The sequence below is a fragment of the Macrotis lagotis genome, chromosome 4 (assembly GCF_037893015.1).
Source record: "Macrotis lagotis isolate mMagLag1 chromosome 4, bilby.v1.9.chrom.fasta, whole genome shotgun sequence".
Taxonomy (NCBI): domain Eukaryota; kingdom Metazoa; phylum Chordata; class Mammalia; order Peramelemorphia; family Peramelidae; genus Macrotis; species Macrotis lagotis.
In genome coordinates this window covers 158981019-159003524 of record NC_133661.1, presented here as the reverse complement: position 1 = coordinate 159003524, position 22506 = coordinate 158981019, and the positions used below count along the sequence as shown (strand labels likewise).

The 22506-nt window shown below is 38.4% G+C and overlaps 3 protein-coding genes across 8 annotated transcripts in view; 1 reads left to right on the top strand and 2 right to left on the bottom strand.

Annotated features, from left to right (window-relative positions):
• The first annotated feature begins 3521 nt into the window (after nt 1–3521).
• LOC141521699 (large ribosomal subunit protein P1) lies at nt 3522–5408 on the top strand. Its single transcript, XM_074234514.1, has 4 exons — nt 3522–3746; nt 4627–4701; nt 4953–5070; nt 5291–5408. Exons 1-4 carry the CDS (start codon nt 3675–3677, stop codon nt 5368–5370), a joined length of 345 nt encoding a protein of 114 aa, XP_074090615.1. The 5' UTR covers nt 3522–3674; the 3' UTR covers nt 5371–5408.
• Nucleotides 5409–7880: 2472 nt separating this feature from the next.
• Nucleotides 7881–10847, bottom strand: LOC141521698 (large ribosomal subunit protein P1-like). Its single transcript, XM_074234513.1, has 4 exons — nt 10764–10847; nt 9183–9257; nt 8511–8631; nt 7881–8007 (listed from the first exon to the last, which is right to left on the bottom strand). Exons 1-4 carry the CDS (start codon nt 10830–10832, stop codon nt 7925–7927), a joined length of 348 nt encoding a protein of 115 aa, XP_074090614.1. The 5' UTR covers nt 10833–10847; the 3' UTR covers nt 7881–7924.
• A 2228-nt stretch (nt 10848–13075) lies between these two features.
• KIF23 (kinesin family member 23) overlaps nt 13076–22506 on the bottom strand; it is a 29107-nt gene continuing 19676 nt past the window's right edge. For 2 of the 6 annotated variants that reach the window (XM_074234507.1, XM_074234509.1), the window contains 7 exons: nt 22102–22281; nt 21298–21609; nt 18680–18910; nt 17705–17787; nt 17307–17388; nt 16331–16401; nt 13076–14502 (listed from right to left, as the gene is read on the bottom strand). In XM_074234507.1, the coding sequence (XP_074090608.1) occupies nt 14487–14502; nt 16331–16401; nt 17307–17388; nt 17705–17787; nt 18680–18910; nt 21298–21609; nt 22102–22281 (975 nt within the window). In that variant the 3' untranslated portion in view covers nt 13076–14486. Of the gene's footprint in view, nt 15845–16330; nt 16402–17306; nt 17389–17704; nt 17788–18679; nt 18911–21297; nt 21610–22101; nt 22282–22506 lie in introns of all 6 variants that reach the window. The other 4 variants (XM_074234511.1, XM_074234512.1, XM_074234508.1 and 1 more) reach the window with 3 other exon arrangements.

Here is a 22506-nt window from a genome sequence, read left to right as displayed (position 1 = left end):
TTTCATTTTGGATCAGGATATGATCAGTTGACAATTTGAAGGACTATTTTACCCTCTTATTCTAGAATATTAGGGCAGTTTTCCTTGATAATTTCATGAAAGATATTTCAAATAGTCCAATAATTCTTACATTATCTCTTCTAGATCTATTTTCCAATAGGTTCTTTTTCCAATGAGGTATTTTACATTTTCTCCTATTTTTTTGGTTATTCAATTTTGTTTGATGAATTTTTTTTTAGATTTTTAAAGGAAATGGGGTTAAGTGACTTGCCCAAGGCCACACGGCTAGGTAATTATTAAGTGTCTGAGGTCGGATTGGAACCCAGGTACTCCTGACTCCAGGGCCGGTGCTCTATCCACTTTGCCACCTAGCTGCCCTGTTTGATGAATTTTCGATGTCTTATAGAGCCATTAGCTTCCACTTACTCAATTCTGATCTTTAAAGATTTACTTTCTTCAGTTAGCTTTTGCATTTCGTTTTCCATTTGGTTAATTCTACTTTTAAAGATATTGTTTTCTTTAGTGGATTTTTTTGGGTTCACTTCTGTAGGTATTATTTTATTTGGTCAATTTTTCCTCTTTTTCTAACTTGTAGATTCTTTTTTCATAATTCCTCTGCCATAAGAATCATTTTTTCCCCAATTTTTCTACTACCTCTCCTACTTGATTTTTAAAATCCCTTTGAGCTCTTTTAAGAGTTGAGGCCTCGGGGCAGCTAGGTGGTGCAGTGGATAGAGCACCGGCCCTGGAGTCAGGAGTACCTGAGTTCAAATCCGGCCTCAGACACTTAATAATTACCTTGCCATGTGGCCTTAGGCAAATCACTTAACCCCATTGCCTTGAAAAATCTAAAAACAAACAAACAAACAAAAAGAGTTCAGGCCTCACATGTAGGCATCTTGCCATTTTTGTCTTCTGAGTTTGTGTTTTGATCTTCCCTGTTACCATAGTAGCTCTCTATAGTTAGAGTTCTTGTTTTTTTAGTTTTTATATTTTTTATTTTTTAGGATTTTTTTTGCAAGGCAAATGGGGTTAAGTGGCTTGCCCAAGGCCACATGGCTAGGTAATTATTAAGTGTCTGAGGCCGGATTTGAACCCAGGTACTCCTGACTCCAGGGCCGGTGCTTTATCTACTACACCACCTAGCCACCCCTTTTTTTTATTTTTAAAAGTTAAGGTCTGCTCTTGGAATATGGGGTAATAGTCCCAGGTTTCTTGTGCTTGGAGCTTTCTGCTGTAGGGTCTCAGGCACTCCTGACTTGCTCCCTGAGCTGTGGTTGCCCAGCCTAGTCCTATCTGTTGTGCTCTGAAGCTCCCAATATGCCTTTTGTGTTGAGGTTGAATGCTCACAGCTGACCTGTCATACCACTGGCTTGCTGAGTTGAGTCCAGGGACCTTGGTTGTTGCTGATTTGTGCTTCAGCAGAGTCCAGTCATTGTTATAATTTTCTTTAATAAAATTATATAGTTTCTATGATTTGCCTTTTTGTCTGATCAAATATATAGGATTAAGTTATTTAATCCCTAATAAATTTTTAATCCTTTCTTTTTTTATGATGTTTTTGGTTTTTGGTTATTCAGCTTTTCTTTTTTTTTCATTTATTTTTATTAAAGATATTATTTGAGTTTTACAATCTTCCCCCCCCCCCATGGAAAGCACTCTGTCAGTCTTTACTTTGTTTCCATGTTGTACCTTGATCCAAATTGGGTGTGATGAGAGAGAAATCATAACCTTAAAGAAGAGAAGTCTAAGAGGTAACAAGATCAGACAATAAGATATCTGGTTTTTTCTAAATTAAAGGGAATAAATAGTCCTTGCACTTCGTTCAAACTCCACATCTCCTTATCTGGATACAGATGGCGCTCTCCTTTGCAGACAGACCAAAATTGTTCCCGATTGTTGCACTGATGGAATGAGAGAGTCCTTCAAGGTTGAACATCACTCCCATGTTGCTGTTAGAGTGTGCAGTGTTTTTCTGGTTCTGCTCATTTCACTCAGCATCAGTTCATGAAAATCCCTCCAGGCTTCCCTGAATTCCCATCCCTCCTGGTTTCTAATAGAATAATAGTGTTCCATGACATACATATACCACAGTTTGCTAAACCATTCCTCAGTTGAAGGACATTTACTTGATTTCCAATTCTTTGCCACCACAAACAGGGTTGCTATAAATATTTTTGTACAAGTGATGTTTTTACCCTTTTTCATCATCTCCTCAGGGTATAGACCCAGTAGTGATATTTAATGCTTTCTTTCAAGGTCCTTTATTATACATAATTTTGCTATGATCAGTAAAGGATATATTAAAAATTTTTGCTAATTTGAATTTTCTTTTTTTTTTAGGTTTTTGCAAGGCAGTGGGGTTAAGTGACTTGTCCAAGGCCACACAGCTAGGTAATTATTAAGTGTCTGAGGCTGGTTTTGAACTCAAGGACTCCTGACTCCAGGGCCAGTGCTTTATCCACTGTGCCACCTAGCCACCCTGTGCTAATCTGAATTTGAAACATTTTTATGCCCTAAAACATGGCCAATTTTTGAAAAGGTCTATATTTACAATATATTGTTGACATATCTGTCTGCATACATATGTATGTATGTATGTATATGCTTTTCTATTTCTCTTTATTAATTGCTAATAATTCTTTCCAACTTTGCCAAAATTCTGTTCAGGTCTTTCTTAATTTCTTGCCTGTCTTTTTTGTCAGTTTGTCTAAATGTGGAAGCAGTACATTGAAGTTTGTATCCATTATTTTCACTGTTCATTTCTTCCTGAATGATTTATTTCCATTTATGTATTTAGATTTCCTGTTACTTGGCACATATTATATACATTTGCTACATATATTAGTTTGCCATCTTTGCTAACACAATGTGGTTTCCCTGTTTCTCTCTTCAGAGCATGCTTTTCTTGCTCCTCGTCAGAGATCATGATTTCTACTTCTATTCAATTGAGTTCACGGACAGAGTAGCTTCTGACTCAGCTGGGTGAATCGCGGCGTTTCAAGCATGTTTCTTGTAAACACCGTCTAGGCGGATGGTTTTCTAAGCCGCTTTGCTCTAATCCATCCACCTCTTTCATTTTAGAAATAAGTTTATCTCATGCACATCCACGATTGGACTCAAAACATCTCCTTGTGGGGATACTGCATAGACTGCGCTCTTGAAAATAGAATCTACAGGCTTTTTTACGATTTTGTGAGGCGAATGGGGTGAAGTGGCTTGGCCAAGGCCGCACAGCAAGGTCATGACTAAGTGACGCGGTCACGAGCGGCCACGCGAGGGCCTAGGAGCGGCTCTACTGGTTCTGGTCTCGGAGCTGAGGGCAGAGCGGCAGAAAGACAGTTATTTTCTTAAGTCCTTGGAGGCTGAGGGAACTGGCGCTGGGGAACGCCGCCCCCCAGCGGCCGCCCGCGGGCCCCGCCCCGCCCCGCCCTTTCCGCCCGGAGTCGGGGGCCGATTGGTCCGGGGCCGGCGGCGCGCCCCTCCCGGCGGCTCCTCTGCGCAGGCGCGGGCGCCGAGCCCCTCCGCCCCACCCCGCCCCGCCCCGCCCCGCCCCGCCCGGCCCGGCGCCGGCCCGTTAGGCGCCGGGTCCCGCCCAGGAAGCTCGGGCAGCGTGGCGGCGGAGCCGGGGCTCGCTTCCACCGGCGGCGGCGTCGGCCCGGGCCGTCCCGGAAATGGCTTCCGTCTCCGAGCTGGCCTGCATCTACTCGGCGCTCATCCTGCACGACGATGAGGTCACGGTCACGGTGAGCCCAAGGGTGGGGCCCGGCCGCCCCAGGCGGAGCCGCCCCCGGAGCGCCGCGCAGCCCGGTGCGGCTTCGGGTCCCGGGGCCGACCCGCCCCTGGCCCTGATCCGGCCTCGCGGGGCGGTCAAGTTCACGGCCGGGGAGGCCTCGGCCCCCGCCCGCGCCCAGGGCTCGGGAGCCGCCCGATCCCGGGCCGTGACGCCGCAGGCGGCGCCGGTTGTACCGGTGCTCGGGGCCGCGGGTCTCGGACCGAGACCAGTACCGAGGCCGGGTCCGGTCCACCTGGCCGCGGCACCAGCAGGCCGCGGCGCCGCCAGTGTCTTGGGTCTCGTGGGGGAAAACAATGACTGCGCGTCCGGCCGCGCCCCAACCCCCGGCGGCAGCCGTTTGGAGGAGCCGGGCACTGGCCCCAGGGGCACCGGGCACTGGCCCCAGGGGCGCCGGGCGGCCTCCCCAGCCCCGGTCGGGCGGGGCGCAGAGTCCCAGCGGTCACGGAAGCTGTTCGCCCGTCCCAGTTTGCTCAGCTCTAAGCCAGCACCTGCCTCGCAGGGGGCAGCGAGGACCTGGTAAAGGGCCTGGCATCCGCAGACCAACAGAAATGCAGGCTATCGTTAGAGAAGGCTAGAGGGTACACTGGAACCCAGGTCCTGCAGATAGATCTTTGTGCCCGGTATGCTATTCGTGGGAAAGGACAGACTCCTTAGGTCGCTGATGGACCGTGGAGAGTGCTTTTACATTATTCAGCACTTTTGACAGCACCTTGGGGCCCAGCAATGGTGTGGTATCTAATAGTGGATGTGTTCTGAAAAGCTTGTCATTTTATCTTTCAAAATGCAACATTGTAAACTGACCTTTAAATGTCATTTTATTGCTGTTACAGGAGGATAAAATCAATGCCCTTATTAAAGCAGCAGGTGTAAATGTTGAACCTTTCTGGCCTGGTCTGTTTGCAAAGGTAAGGCAGGTGGAATGGCAGTACTGTACATTGACTTGTCAGTTATGACAAACTAGTTCTATTCTAAATATAACAAAAAAAATGAAAGCAAAGATTGAAATTCTTATGCTTAATGTATTTCATCCTTCTTGCCATTTCTAGAATACCCCAGCATGTTTTTGTCTCTAAAATGAAGAGAACCTAAGTAATCCATAAAATACATCAAGATAAGCTGAACAGCCAATATTTAATTGCTGTTTGTGTGGTTGTAGGCCCTGGCCAACATTGACATTGGAAGTCTCATCTGCAATGTAGGAGTTGGTGGAGCTGCCCCTGCTGGGGGTGCTGCCCCTACTGGAAGTGCTGCCCCTGCTGCTGGTGTGGCCCCTGGTAAGCATCCTGTCTTTGCTCTGAAGATGGAGGGAGATGTATAGGTCAGGTTACTAAGTGGATTACCTCTAATAGATTATCCTAGATGACAAGCTTTACCAGTACTGGGTATAAGAAATGCCAAGGCATGAATAAGCAAAGACATTGTACTTTCACTAGGTGCCAGTTTAATTCAATTCAAACATTAATGCCTGCATCTCATCATCTTATTCCTTTTCAGCTGAAGAGAAGAAGGAAGAAGTTAAGAAAGAGGAATCTGAGGAATCAGATGACGACATGGGCTTTGGCCTTTTTGACTAGTTTCTTGTAATAACTGCAAATAAATGGTTGAACTCTGCCATGTTTGGTCTGATACTTAAGTCACTCTCATCTCATGCATGGCTGTTTAAGACTTGCAGAAGTTAGGGTGCCTCCCAAGACAAGGCTCCCTTGACATATCTGACCACTTTAGGTGCTAATTCTCTCAAATTACAAATATAGGATGGTATGCATATCTGACACTGAATTTTATCTCTTTGTAGCCACTGAGGTTGTGATTTGCTTAGGCTCAGGTTCACACAATTTATGTCAAGAGTTAAAAAACACCAGAACCCAGACAAAATTGGAGCTAATTTGTGACTACCACAAAATTACAGTAAGGCCTTTTAAAAATTTTCTGATTCCCTATTGCTTTCAGGATTTAAGAATTACCACCTAGCATTTCTAATTGCCCATAATCTACCTCACATCTAACTGTTCTAGATTCTCATGTTGCATTCCTTCACACTCTAGCCAGTGACCCATTAGCTATTTCCCTATGTCAGCATTCCGAAGACTCTGGTTTCAAAATGTCCACTCAGGCCTGTAATACATTCCCTCCTCCCCACCCCTTAGGAATCCCCTTAATCACACCAGATGCAGTTCCTTAACATGGTGCTTTCTCATCTCTTTATCAAGAGAAAAAAATCCCCCCCCGGGGGGGGGGGGGCTTAAATCTTGTATCCTTAAGCAAATGAATTCTCCAAACTACAGATAAATACAGTCATCAGCTTTGTTTTGCTGGCAAAAATAGGTGGAAAGGATTCCTTTGTGCCCGACCTTGGACTGAGAACTGAGATTTTCCCTGAGTTGCTCATGCACTACCTTCTTTCATCACAAGGAAGAACAAATTCAAGTCACAGCCAGCTACAATCATAGCTAATCCCAAACTGTCTCCTATATGTAGAATTTTCCCATTACATATTCAACATATATGACCAACTCTAGGACAAAAAAGTAACACCAAATAGGGAAAGATCCAGGATAGCCTGAGGTGATGTGATGACTAAAAGTGCGAGAGAAGAGAAAAATGAAGTGTGGTTATGAACCTGTAATCAGATGACAAATAGTAGAGGAATTCCTCAAAGAAACAGATCCCAAAGGACAGAAAAAAAATCAAGACACAAAGCAGAATGGTTACCTTTGCTGAGAAATTGGATAGAAAACAGCAAGTTTCTAAATTCTAAATTTAGGAAACAAGTCTTCCAAATGGTTTAGTATTTGATACTAAATGGGCTTAGTGATATAAATTGTGTAAACCATTTGTCAGAATCAAGGGGAAAACTCAATTGATTTTTATAAACAACTTGCAATTACTAAGAACTAAACAGATAAAACAGAAAGGTAAAAAAAGCCAGCATATTTTCTGGAAGTCAACTAAAAATTCTTGTAACATAATCTAATACTATTTAATTTATATAAAATGGACAATATCCAGAACGTTACGTGACATTTTTTAACTGGCCAAATGCCAGACAAGACTGTTTTATGGAAGGTCCTAAAGAGCATCACACATATATAAAATAATCATACACACATATATATATATATATACACACATATACACATACAGACAATATAAGCAAAGAAAATTCCTTTACTCTTAAGCATATGGTGGCAAATGCATATTCCAGTACCCTGTTAAGAACTTCATTACACATCCTTTAAACCCCAATAAGCAACTGAACAGTTTTTAGCAACAACTGAAAGTAAAAATGGTACACTGTTGTCACTCATTGCAGAAGCAATTGAAATCTTGAAAGCTCTCCAAGCTTAATCCATAAATACGATTCAGTTCTTTCCCTTTCTAGCTAGTCTTTCCAGGGATTAGGAAATGAGGAAAAGCTGTACCATCAGTATCTAAATTTAACAAGCAAGCCAGTCCTTAGAATACAAAATGGTCACAAGCATCATATATGTAAATTTACCAAAAATTTACAAATATTTTTTTTGAGCCTTGAAAAGCACTCAAATTTGATGCGCACAACACTAAGGTTCCATTACTTTTATTTAAATGACTCCTTAAGGAGGACTCATAGACCTGATGTGAACAGTATTTTCTGATTCCAAGCCCTGTCTATAACCACTTAAATTGCCACAAGGAAAATCTCCAGCCCAGCCCCATTCTCCAATCACTATCCAAAACAGCAACCCTTTGTGAAAATGGCAGAGGTTCCATTTTTTGTTTGCACCATCAAGACAAGCCATCCTGGCCGGAAGCCAGGAATCCTGAAGTATAGGAAAAGTACCAGGGGAGACAAAATCTCCCTGGCTCCAAGATCCTGGTGGAAAAAAGTCCAGGCCAACCTGTGTTCAGCAGAGAAAAGCAGCTGCCAAAACCCAAAATTCTAAGTGAAGGCATTGTCAAAGGTTCAAATTGAGAACTAGACACTTTTCTAAGGGAAATAAACTTTATAAATATTTTTCCTTCATTCAGTGCTATTTATTTCTCCCTGCATAAGCATTTGTGAGCTCATTGCTGAGACCACTTAAAAATTAGCAAAATAACTACATTTTTTAGTTGAATTAAGCCCTTTATTTAATGTTACAAAAATATTTAGTCAAACAGACCAAAACCCATGTCATCATCAGACTCCTCGGATTCTTCTTTTTTTGCTTCTTCTTTCTTCTTCTCCTCAGCTAAAAGACAAGAACCAAAATTATACACTGGAAAACTAAATCGACTTTAGATAGGAAAAGTACACATCAAATTAAAAGAATTTCCAAATAAAGATTTGTTCTTTTTTTAAAAAAAATGTTTATTTAAATCAGGTCCTCCTGACTCTAGGACTGGTGTCCACTGTGCCACCTAGCTGCTCCCACCACTACTCTTTATTATATAAGTCTTAGAACAAAAATCACAGCTTCCCCAAACCTAACTTTAAAGGGAAAAGTCTGTTATTAGAGATGTGGAATTACAAAATATTCTATTTGATTTTGATATTTACACCCAATGGTTTTTTCTCACCTATTGCTACAATACCAAAACACATGCCACCACAATATTAGATAGATTAGAAGTTAGATCTTAGACAAACTTTTCACCATGGAAAATAGTCAAGTTTGAATGAATTCCCTGAAAAGTCTAACAGGCCCCAAATGCTTGACCTAACCTAGTGTTTCAAACAAGAAAGAACACATACCTGGGGCAGCTGCACTAGCAGGAGCAGCACCTCCAGCAGGGGCAGCACCACCAGCTGCTGGGGCAGGTCCACCAACTCCTACATTGCAGATGAGACTTCCAATACTGACATTAGACAGAGCCTGAAAACCCAATAACCCATTATCAATAAGCCAATTAAGTTTTTACCCTAACCCAAAACACTAATGTCATAATCAACACCCCATGTTAGAGATGGTAAATGAACAAACTGCAGCAGTGTGTGAGGATGTTCAATGTTAAATCAATGCCCTAAATCCTGAGGCAGAGGTAGCTTGCTTACAAGTTCTAATATTCCTCACATTACTTAGAACTGTACTGGAAAGTACTTTAGAGATCATCTAGTCTAAGCTCACTTCAGCTGGCAACTAGCACTCATAGATTAACTTGTCTAAATCCCTCAAGAAGCAGTAGAGCTAGGACTCCAATCCAGTTTTCTCTAATTCCAAATCTAACTGTTCTATTTGTATTATTTTAGATGTTTTGGTGTACTCAATCACCCTACAAAATAAGTCCTGCATGTCATGTTACTTCTATCATCTAGGATCAAAGAGACCCACACAATAGTACAGAAGAGAGCTCAAATTCAGGGCCTGAGTTCAGTACTTGCTACTTTAAGCAAAATGGTTTTTCCAATGCCCATAAACTGTCTTACCTTTGCAAATAATCCAGGCCAGAATGGTTCAACATTCACACCTGCTGCTTTAATGAGGGCGTTAATTTTATCTTCCTGAAACACAGAAATAAGATAATGTTGAAATTCATTCTTTTTTTTTTTTTAGGTTTTTTTTGCAAGGCAAATGGGGTTAAGTGGCTTGCCCAAGGCCACACAGCTAGATAATTATTAAGTGTCTGAGACCGGATTTGAATCCAGATACTCCTGAATGCAAGGCTGGCTTTATCCACTACAACAAACTTCATAGAAACTGAACAGAAGTCCTTAAGTTAAAAAAAAAACCACCAGGATTACTGAATAGGACTAGTTTTATTCATACTTGTTAGTTTTCAGTCTCATTATAAGATACTAATAGATATGCTGACTTCTCAAATTTTTTACATATGGGAAAATAAATCTATAAGGAACAAAAACAATAAAATAAAAAAGTAAAGCGATCATAACAAATGATGCTTTAATTTTTAAAGAAATTAAGATCTTGTATCCTGTAACCAAAATAGATCAGATTCCATCAGAAGGGGCACTCATTTCTTACCTTACATCTTAACAGGATCAATTCCACCTTCACCCCACCCTGTTAAGATCTGGTAGCATCCTATAGTAGATAATCTGGTCCAAGGGTGTAGCCCTGAATTTCCAAACCACCATTTAAAGAAAGAGTTCAATTCAGAGAAATCTCATTTCTCACCCAACTAGCTAAATTATTTTCTACTCATCCCTCTCTTCAACCTTGTGTAGTCTCCCCTCCCCAGTTCCAAGGGGTTAATTAGCTCAATGCAGGTCTCCCAGACAGACCTATTCAGAATTTTTCGGTAGTTCAGTTTTGAGATTTAATGTTATATCTTATGTGCTGGGGCGGCTAGGTGGTGCAATGAATAGAGCACTAGCCCTGGAGTCAGGAGGACCTGAGTTCAAATTCAATCTCAGACACTTAGTAATTATTTAGCTGTGTGGCCTTTGGGCAAGCCACTTAACCCTATTGCCTTGTAAAAAAAAAACCCTAAATAAAGTATAAGTAGTATAAAATATCACCTTAGATTTCAGTGATTACATTTATTTTCCGATTTTTGAATGCTGAATCAACAATTAACAACATATGAGACAGCCCCTAACTGAAACTTTCTGGTGACAGTAGAACAGGGGAGGACTCTTACTTGGCCACTTAAGTAATGGTTATTCTAAATCTTACAAAATAAAATTCTTCCCACCCTGTGACCTTGTCAATAGCCATCTCGCCACATCGTGCCATTTCTGCCTCCACACTGCTCCTCTCCACTTAGCTAGCAATGCGAGGCCCGCTCCGACATCAACGTAATGCGAAACATCACAAATCCCACTCTCGGTGGGGTTTCCCTGGTGCCGCCACTAGTAATCTAGGCTTGTGGGCAAAAAACTTTTACTTCAGAGAAACAAGTTGCGAAAAGGCTGCCAGAAGCCCCAGTCGGCGGGGTCGGCCACGTGGTGGAGAGGCCGCCCCTCCCCCAGGGCCCGGGGGCCGGAAGCGAGGACGCCCGGGCGGGCCGCGTGCTCCCGCCCGGCTGCCCCCATCCCGAAACTCACCGTGACCGTAACTTCGTCGTCGTGAAGGATGAGGGCGGAGTAGATGCAGGCGAGCTCGGAGACGGCCATTTCGGGGGATGGAGGAGACTTGTTTGTAGTGGTGCTAGCTGCCGGCTGAAGTGGAGTCACCTCAACACGGCCTTAGCTTCCGAAGAAGAACCGAGCACCTTACAGACAACTGAGGAGAGGGAGCCCCGGCCCGCAGCGGGGCTTTATATTCGCGCCTGTAGCCAATGGGCGCCCGAGCTGGGCGGAAGTAGGTGGGCAGGGCCGGGAGCGTGCGCGTACAGCCATTAGCATTGCCCCGTGACAGGTTCATTTCCGGTTCATACTCCGCACGTAGCGGGTCGTAGGTCATTCGCTGGAGAAAACCGAAGGTAGCTCGAGCTGCCAGCGTAGCGCATGCGTGGAATCCACGCAGCCGGGCCTTGGGATGCAGCGGTGGGCTACGATGGGAGGCACTCTGCCGGCAGCCTGGGAGCCCGGCCCTCGCCACCCGCCCCGTCCTCGAAAGCCCCCGGTCAGGTCCCGCACCCACCCATTGCCCTTTTGGGTTTCCTGCCTCTGTGACCCTTAAGCTTCCCTGTGTGTGTGTGTGTCTGTAACTAACGCCAAGCTCCCTAAGGGCACTCTCCACGGAAGGGGAGTGTGAAAAAAGCAAGGGGACGCTGTCCAGCATCTGGACGCTGTCCAACCCTAGCACAAAGCGACCTTGGACAATCACTTGGCAGGACTTGTTTCCTTAGTATTAAACAGGTTTGGACTAGATGACCTGCCACTTCTACCGCTACAATCCTAGAAGCTAAACTCATAAGCCTATGATAAAAGGTTTACTCCTTACAGCAAGGCCTGCCTGTATCCCCTGGACCCAGGCACACTCTGCTCGGCACTTTTGGATCGGATTTGTGATTTCAATCCAAACGGGAACTGGCCCACCCTATTTGCTCTGCAAGTTATCAAACTGCTATGAACATCAAAGGTTAAGTAACTGTCAAAGGGTAACAAATTTGAACTTAAATCTTAAAGCAGTAACATTACATTTAACTCATAAAATGCTAGACTCAATAGTAATAGTTGGGGGAAAAATGATACAAAACTAGGTGCAGAAGCAAACAAGGGAGCTTAATCCCCCCCCCCCCCATTTTGTTTTGCTTCCATTTGCTGGAGTATTTTCTTTCAATAAACGTCCCCATTTTCTTAGAAAGCTAGTTTATTTGATTGGAGAAATTATATTATTCACACTGAATTACAAGTGCTTCAATTATCCATGGCAAAACCATTCCTAATGTAATAGCCACTTATTACACAGGTCTAGTCACTTCCTGTCTTCTAACCAGGATTAACTTAAAATTTATTTGCATTCTTTTATCATCAGCCTGGAAACAAACAAGAAAAAGGCAGAAATAAGACTTTTGGATTATTGAGTATCACAGCTCTTTTCAGATGGTAACACTAACCCAAGAGCTGGTTCTAAAAAGATTTTTGTCAGACAGCATCAATTAAAATATAGTCCAAGATTAGGGTATTTCATGTGCTGATCTCCATTTCTTCATTTAGAAAAATAAGAAACTTGCTTCAATATTTCAATTTTAGTACCTGGCACAAAAAAGACCAATCATAGAAAAATAATATGACTTAGTGACTTTGCCACACAAACACAGAACCCAAAGATAATCTTCAGTTTTCTGCGTTTTGTTTTTTTGCACATATCATCCAGGTGCCCTTCTCATCTATACCTCAAGAGATGGGACTAAATTTTGAACTTAATCAGATCCAGATTCCAGTAGCAGATTGAATTTGCTATTAGCATTAAATAGTCAATCTTTTCTAAGCTTTAAATTCATCTGTTAAAATGAGGAAAGTAGCAGTTTTGCAAAGATTTCGTCTAAAAATTCACAAAAACATTCTGTATAAGGGCAATGCAAACTGAAAGAACCTTTGTAGTAAAAAGTTTGCTAATTCTTTTTGGCAATCAGATCACTCACTGGATATGTTTCAATGTTACAGGGATAAAATCATATTAATTACATTTCCCTCACAAAAGCACTATGAAAGCAGGTAGGATCATAAGATGCTACCATTTTTGATACACATTAGTGAGCTTTTCCAGATTCTGCATTTTACAAATAAGGAAAACGAGGACTGCTTCATTATGGATTATCTACAGTAATAGGCAGAAATAGTACAAATGTTGCAAATCTTAAGAAACTCAGTATTAAACAATTTCTAGTAATTACTAAAAAACTTTCTAATAAGCTTAGTGATTTGTCCAGAATCATAACCTAGTAAGCATGAGCTTGTATCCTGAGCACTAGGCCTACAGGCTTTATTATAATAAATTCCATCAATGAAAATTTCTATATAAAAAAGCCCACCCAAACAAAATTCAGTAAGACAAAATTCCATTATAACATGCAAAATGGTCAGTTCCCTTGGTTTTTATCAAAATATAATTTCACTTTGATAATTTTCAGGACAATATTATAAAAAATTTCCTCATATTGAGGGCTTTACAAAATTAAAATGGTTTACCAAAGTCTCAAGCAAGGGGGACATGAAAACTCATCAAGGATTATGGAAAGGATTCCAGTTCAAATACGCAGGATGATTAGGTAATCTCAATAGTTCTTCCAATTCTGAGGAGGGAGGGGCTGAGAAGTAAGTACTTCTAGAATCTACTATGTACTAGGCACTATGCTAAGCACTTTACAAATATTACCTCATTTTAGGACAGGAAATTTAATCTCATGCATATATGTGGGTGCTAAAAATCATTTTCAGAAGAAATCTAAATTTATGCAAAGTAAATAGGATATATTCTTATTATACATTTAGAAAGTCAAAGTGATACAAAATATATTTTAAATGTTTCCTAGCTGTTTTTTAAAATTGTTCACAAAGATACATTTTATATATATATATATATGTATGTGTGTGTATGTATGTATATATATATATATATATATATATATATGTGTGTGTATGTATATATGTATATATTTATTAACTGGTTGTACCACTTAATAAAATACCCCATAATTTTTTTTCTAATTTGTATGATACAGTTGCACAATAAAAGAAAAAAGTCTTTTCATATTATATACTTCATATTTTTAGTGCTTTTTATCCTAGGTCATTTGTCATAGTTAAGAAGTCAGAAAATCGATATGTATATAGAAATAAGAAATTCAACACAATTCACTTTCCTTTATGAATTCTGATAAGACAATCACTGAATTCACTTATGAAAGTTTGTATTGTCAGCGAAACATGTCTAAAGTGCATTTTTGTAGCTAATAAAATAGCAGCATGTGTTTTATTTTCAACCTAAAACTCACAAGACCCAAGTTGGAAAAAGTAACTATAAAAGAACACATGAGCCAAATACACCACCCTCTTTCCCCAAGGCAAAGCCTTGCATGATTATCTATAAGAGTATACAGAAAATATACACAATAGCATAATCAAAAGTCAATATACAAACAAGGAAAGAGTTCACTTTCTGAAATTCATAATAAGTATAGCAGGATGTATGAAGAATTTAAATGTCTGGAGGTAATGGGGGGGGAAGTGCTGTTCTTTGCCAGTGTATATCATAGCCAACAGCTATGAGGTATGCAATGTTAAATAAAGCAAGTTTTTATATTTACAAAATAGCACAGCCGATTGATTCAAAAGAAATCAATAACATGAAAAAAAATCCTTTATCACAAGAAGCTCAATTCATGGCTTTCTGCGCCTGAAAAATAAGAGCAACATTAGTTTGAATGTAATTATACCATATGAGTTACTAAGTTTTTTGTAAAAAGAAAAAAGTTGGACTGACATATCAATATATTTAGTATAGGTATTTTACTACCTCTTTCTATCATATAGTACTAGAACTTTGACACTTGATGAAGCATATAACCTGAATAAAATACTTCCTTATTACAGCACTACAGAAACAATGGTCATTCTCTGGTACTTCAAAGTTTCTAAACTGGCTGAGACATTTTCAAAGGAGGAAGGGGCTGGAGATGAAACTCTGAAAGGGTGATTAGAAGAGTGGGAAAAAAAAACAGTAAAAAGGAAACTCTAGTAGAGGATGGGTTTCAGATTACCTGAAATTTAATTATAAATTTCAAAGCTGATAATGACAAAACCAGCAGGGAACAGGAGTATACTTAAGCTATCTCGGTATTTGAGGGACTACAGCAGTAACAGGTTAAGTTCAACTTTTCACAACATATTGCTAATAGGTATTTTGAGCACTGCTATCTCTCAATATATTGTTTGGGAAATACAGGAACAAGGTACTTACTTATAACAAGAATTAGAAGCCAGCAAAAATAGCAATTATGAGTTTTTTGTCTAATATGCTTTAAATATGCTGTTGTTGCATTAACATTTTAAAGGAAAGCTACTGTTAGTGAGAGAAAGAGTTCACTCTACACAATATATATTTTCAATCTAGATATAAATAAATATAAAGTTTTATTTCAATCTGGTTAGGGACAGATATATATACACACATACCATGTTATATATCTTCAAATAATTCTATTATTAAAATAGAAGTCCAACTTTTTTTTTTTTTTTTTTTTTTAGGTTTTTGCAAGGCAAATGGGGTTAAGTGGCTTGCCCAAAGGCACACAGCTAGGTAATCACTAAGTGTCTGAGACCAGATTTGAACCCAGGTACTCCTGACTCCAAGGCTGGTGCTTTATCCATTATGCCACCTAGCTACCCCCTCCACTCTCTCTTAATGATCTAATTCATTCCAATAACTTTAATTTTATCACATTATACCAAAAATTTCATTTCTGATAATCTTCAGAGTGATCCCTGCCCAGAGTTCCAGACCCAGAACTAGAAGCCAGTGCCCTTTCCAGCAGCCCATGTTTAGCAAGGAACTTTAGTGAAACATTCACAAATTTGTTTCTAAACTGAAGAAATATGTATCATAAGTATTAATAATAGCTTTAACTTTCATTACATTAATATTTAGCTTATTTCACTCACAATCACATACTATGTAGGGTGTCCCATATAAACGAAAGCATTTTTATTCTTGCACAATTCTATTCTTTCAATAAATCCTGAAATAAAAAATATGTAATTATTTATTTCATGTAGTTCCATTTATAAAGGACACCCTGTATTTTAACAGTTATTAAATTTCCAAATTAAGTTATTAACAGAAATAACATTAACAAAATCTCACTGCAGAATTGTAAAAATTCTAATATTTAGTTGACTGACCATAGTAATTTGTTCCTATGGAATATGTTCAGTCATATCTTAATTTTGTGATTCCATTTGGAGTTTTCTTGGCAAATATACTAAAATAGTTTGCCATTTCCTCCTCTAGCTTATTTGAAAGATAAAGAACCAAGGCAGACTATCAAGTGACTTGCCCAGCAACACACAGCTGATAAATGTCTGAGGCCAAGATGAGTTTTCTGGACTCTAGGTCTAGCATTCTGTCCACTGTGCCACTTAGCTGCTCTCCTATAGAACTAATCAGCCCCCAAACCAAATAACAAAGTCAGGGAGCTTGTGAATTAAATTGTGAAATAACTTACTTAGGTTGTGCATGATGCTGATATCCGGGTCCAAGTTGAGATCCTGCCCTCATTTCCACAGCTACAGAACACTAATGAGAAAAATAAGATAAGTTAAATGTCAGAAGTTTCCACTGGGGGTAGCTAGGTGGCGCAGTGGATACAGCACCGGCCCTGGAGTAAGGAGTACCTGAGTTCAAATCCAATCTCAGACACTTAATAATTACCTAGCCGTGTGGCCTTGGGCAAGCCACTTTAACCCTACTGCCTTGCAAAAAAGAAAAAAAAAAATTCCACTGGTCACAGGTATCATAAGTAACTATAAATTATATTTCCATGTAAATATTAGAATTGGGCATATTGTCTTCAAGCAGTAAGAGGACACTAAGGCAGCTATGGAAGAATTATTTGCAATTTATTCTTGATATAAGCCACAGAAATTAAAAACAGGAAAAAATAGTTTTTAAAAGATTATAAGAAACTGAGACCAAAAGAAGTTAATTTGTCTAAAGCAAACAGAATTAAAACACAGGGCTTGGCTCCTCACTACCCGATCTACCACTTCTACCACATGCTGCCCAAAGCAACTCATTTATATATCCTCTCTTGGGATTGGGTTGCTTTGGGAAACTTATTTGTCTTAGATTCTCCTTATTTTAGTGACTTCTTTTTATCTCCAATTCTAGAAAGCCCATCCTAGTGTCCTGTGCATATAATAAAGATTTATAGAAAGTCTGATGAGAGTCATTAAGACAGAAGAGAACAATATAAAAGTGCAAAGTTTAAATTCAGAAGTTTCAAATAACACTTATTTGTTATTTTCTTATTAAATAATTTTTTAGATGAGGCAATCAGAGATAAGTGAATTGCTCAGGGTCACACAGTTAGAAACTGTCAAGTATCTGAGGCTGATTTTGAACTCAGGTCCTCCTAAGTACAAGTCTGATTCCACTGTACCACCCAGCTTCCCCATTATTGGTCACTTCTCAAAACTTACCCGAGTTTCCACATCTGTCCATTCAGAGTCTGTAGCAACTTCTTGTGTCTGGACAGCACACGTGGAAGACCTTCGTTTCCGACTGTAAAGGAAAAATACAGAATAAAAACATATGGCAAGAATCACTGTAAACATCTCAAAATAATATAGTAGAAAATAAACAGTTAGGTGTCACAATGGATAGAGCACCAGCCCTGGAGTAAGGAGGACCTGAGTTCAAATCCAGCCTCAGACACATAATTGTCTAGCTGTTGACTTTGGGCAAGTCACTTAACCCCATTGCCTTAAATGAATTTTTTAAAAAAAGAAAATAAATCTCACTACAATGTGCTCCACTCTTATAAATTAATGCTAAGAGCACTTCTTTCATGTAGCATCTCTAGTGACCACTCACTCACCCAGTTGGTGATTCTTGCTTTAAGGTCTCAATATCTGTGAACTGTACAGATTGCCCACCACCTCTTGTTTTAAAAACATCGCCCTGAAACAAAGAAAAAGAGATTACTCTTACAAATTGATGGAAAGAATTAGCAAAAATAGACTTGCTACATTTGCAATCATCTATTTTCAGTGTTGTCCTACTTCACAGTCATACCCTCAAGGCAAAATTGCATCCAGAGTAGCCATGAATCCAAAGATTTCAAACTTATGGTATTTCAACCTAAGGTGGTCAAACTTCACAATATCCCCCCTTAAATCCTATCATACACTAAGCTGAGGTTTATTTAACCTACAATTAATTTAGAAGCTAAACAATGCTAAGGATCAGGAAAACTTTATAGAGTTTTAGGTCTAACTACCATTTTACTTTATTGTTTAGATATGGTCACCATATTAAATTATATTATGGCTGAATTTACAACTACAACTACTGTGAATCATCCTACTATTAACCAAATTTTTTTTTCTTTATTGATTACCTATATTTCTTCATCAACCAAAGAAAATCTCTTTCAAAATTAGAGAAACAATAACAACCAAAAGAAATCTCAATATTTTACATGTGCCTTTTTAACTTAAATTTGCAATGTAAGTAAAGATACGTTTTTTCCATCATGGTAGTTTCCAAACCTGAAAGTGGAAGCTTAAACCAAAGAGTAGCAATTAGAGGAGAAATTAAAATTTAAAGAAACAAGAACATTCCAGGCCTGAGTGTCAACCAGGAAGAAAAACAGTAGGCCTAGTCCTTACTTGTAATCCACAGTTAAGTCAGTAGTTTTACTTTGACATGCATCAGCAAAACAAAGAAAAATGTTCCCCTTATATTTAGATCACACTGTTTTATATGTGTCAAAGCAGTAGTAGGAAAAAGTCGGGGAGGTGGTTGCAAACATTTTTTAATAATTCTTCCCCAGTGTAAATTCATTCTTTACCTTAATTAGTTTAGTTTCAATCTCCCCATCGGAGGCTAGTTCCTGGTGGGTCAGCATGTACTTCTCACATTTAGCTAGTGCCTTTTCATTTGCAACAGCTACTGTGATGGAATGGGGGACTTGTGGCTGCATGACTGTTTCAGTTTGCACATTAGAGGCAGGCTTATGATCTACCCATCTGTCCCCTGCAGAGCGTGATCGTCTGTGTCGGAGACGAATTGGTGGTGCATTCTGATCAGATTGAAAGAGTAATCAAAACACAAGCATTAACCCAGAATTAATTTCATTAAGGGTATTATTAGGAGTGCAGCAGTCTAGGTCATAGTAACTGAAGACATATATGAAAATCAAAGTTCAAAATAATTTGAAAACCAAAGGTGCTATACAATTAATTTTAAATGTTTTGTTTGCATTTAAATAAAATGACTAAACAAAATATTATAAAAAAAAGCATATTATACCAGTGAACTTCAATTTCAAAAACCAAATAATAGAAAGAGTACTGAATAATACTGCTAGGTTTTTCTTCATGTTAAAGGACTCATTTTCCATTTTTACATGAGCTTTTATCCTGCATATTAGCATACTTTAAGTCATACACACATTTTATAAAAGGCTTTCCTCAAAGCAAAAGGGGCAAAGAAACTACACAAGCCCTAAAATTTAAAAAATAGTAGGAAAAAAAAAAGAATTAACTGAACAACAATTCACCCTCATGTGGTTCTCATATTAGAAAAACTAGCCTTGTCTTATTATAGGATTTTACTTCCATCTTTGTCACAACAAAAGTTCATTTCCAGCAACAAGAAAATAAGTTATCATTATTAGTGACAAAGAGAAAACTATCTTTGCAGTTTCTTCTCGGATGAGTTATCAAAAACTACCACCAAAAAAAAAAAAAAGATACTAAACTTCTTAAAAACATTAACTTGGAGAATTTTGAAGATTGTCCTTTTATATTTCCAACTATAACAGAAAGCAAAAATCAATTCCTGAGTAAACTATAACAGAAAGGGAAACTAATACTTCTGATTTCATTTTTCTCCTCAGAATTTGAAAAGTCACTAAAAGAGAGAGACAAGCTTCAATATTCAGCTCAAAATAAAGAAAATAAATCATTCATGAAGAAATAACCAAAACACTATTGTGATGAGGGTTATATGTAGTAATACAGTGAATGTTCAGATTATCTGGGAAAGTAGGGGGAAAAATTTTTCTAGAAAGAAACTCAGCAAATAAATGCCTAATAGCATTTGGGGACAATGGTCTTTATAATCCACTTTACATCAGGTAGTTGCAAAATGAATATGCCTTCTCTTCACATGTAGAATATTAAATTCATAAATGTGACAAAAAAAAAACCCAGATCCACATAATTGTTTTATTTTAACTATTCTGCTGCACTTCTAAACCTTTAAGATTCTGGTGTCAGTAATGAAAATAAAAAGATTCATCACGTCTTCTTAAGTATCTCCCAGTCAAATAAGACTGAATTGAATACAAATTATTTACAAATATTGAAAAGCCATAAATCAAAGTCTTGCAAGCAACTTTAGAATTAAGAGTTGATCAGAAAAAGACCATTCAACAAGCTTGCTACAAAACAAAAAAAAAAAGATTGAGCAAAATTTGAAAAAGCAAATGTTCTCAATGCATTAAGAAATCAATTGCTATTTAATGCATTATTCTTTAAAAGAACAAAATTTCTAATTTTCATTAATACTAAAAGATTTTAGCAATTTTAAGTAATATTAAATGAGCAAATATAGAATAAGTTAATCTAATCAAAATGAAAATTAAAATTATTTACCTTAATCCTTGTTATGAGCAAAAAGTATGAAAATACATGTACCATTCTCATACAAACACTGTATTATAATTTTTTTAGGACAAACCATGATAATTTACACAACTGACCTATTAACATTTAAAATTGTAATACCAACCAAAATGATCCTATAATCCTTGGTAAAATGGTATTTTGAGGGGGAGAAAAAAAAAGATGGATCAGAGAAGATGGGGTGGGGAGAAACTGAGGAAGCAAACAGGAAACACTTGAACATGAATAAGAAAACTAAACTTGAAACTTTGTTCTCAACATTTACAGTAAAAGTTTATGTGATGCTCATTAGATCACTTTACCAAGATAGTTCAAAAAAAGTCTGGAACACCAATATGAACAATGGTCATAGATTCCTGATGCCTAAGGTGTCCAAACTAAGCAAAGTTTTTCTTTAGGCTTGATGAAGGAATATCTTAATTTTAATGGAGTATGACTGGATAGCATTGTAACTAAAAAAAAAAATTGAATGCAGAGATATTTAACTTTATTAATATTCTAGGCTTAACCAAAGATCTAAATTAGGGGTTCTTAACCTGGAGTCCATCAACTTGAATGAGGAAAAAAAATTCTTTATTCCAATATAATTTTTTTCTCTTGTAATTTAATGAATTTTATTTTTATGCATTTGTATAATTATTCTGAGATCCCTTGTTCATAAACTTCACCAGATTTCCAAAGGGTTCCATGACACACACAAAAGGTTAAGAACCCCTGTACTAAATCAAGTTAAAAGGGAAAAACTACAGCTACAATACTTCAAAATATTGGCACTAACCCTGCAGCACTGCTCCTCTTCTATTGCTATCTCACTTTTATACGAGGGAACCACCTCCCTGCCTCCAGGCCAGTACATCCCTCTCCTTCTGTCTGATACGACAAAACTTTTATTTTGTCTTGGCTCCTGTTGCCTACGCCTTTCGAGAGATGTAACATTGAGAGGTGTGTTGAATGGAGGAATTTTCTGCTCCCATTCCGAAACACAGGAAGCTACAGAAATACTGCTGCAAGAATTAGAGCGCCTATGAAGCTGTGGCTGGCTCATGAGTTGCTGGCCGTTGGAAATCTGAGCAATATAGTTAGTAGAAAGCTAAAAAAATTGAAGAAAAATTAATAAGCAACACAATGGACTGAAATCAATGAACTTATAATAACTATAATGTACAGTTCCTATAATCTATATACATTTTCTAAATGTACTACTTAAGGTTAAAGTTTTAATGCCCTTATTTCTAATTTTTAAAGAAAAATTTGAGTCTAAGGGGCAGAGTAGAAAGCCAATCTTGGAATAGAGCACAATTGCCTTTGACATATAATGCCAGTGTGACCACAGACAAGTCACTTAACCTTTCAGTGTCCCATAAGTTAAAGATAAATTGCCATTTGGAGGAATTTTCCACTGAGAATTCCTTCAGAGTATGAGGGATCCAAAAGGGAAAAAAAAAAAAAATTTGGGAAAGTCAGATTAGCCCTTAAAGCAAAACAGTAAAACAAACAAATAACAATATTTTCTAATAGAAAATTAATAAAACGTAATTACAAATTATATTCTTTCATATTTGTCTATCACACGACAACCTACAGGTATAGGAGATGGAGAAACTGATCTTTGAGAAACTTTTTCTCGATCTCGTTCCCGTGATGGTCTTTCTGGTTTATCATTCTTTGGTTCAGTAACAATAGCCTTCAGTTGCTTCAATTTCTCATCTTTGACCCATAGTTTATTCTGCATTTCTAGTTGTTTGGCAGCCACACGACGTTCCTAAAGATTAGCAATATAAATTCATATTCAGATTTGATAATACCAAAAATTAAACTCCTATTCAATATCTAAAAGTAACTTTCCCCCCCATTCTTTCTGTGTAATTATATTTAATTAGGTTATTTTATGTACATCTTGTCATAATTTGGTAATAACTTTGCATATTTTGTAGTAGTGGAGAGATAAGAAGATTGATTTAGTTATAAATACTACTATTATAAGGAC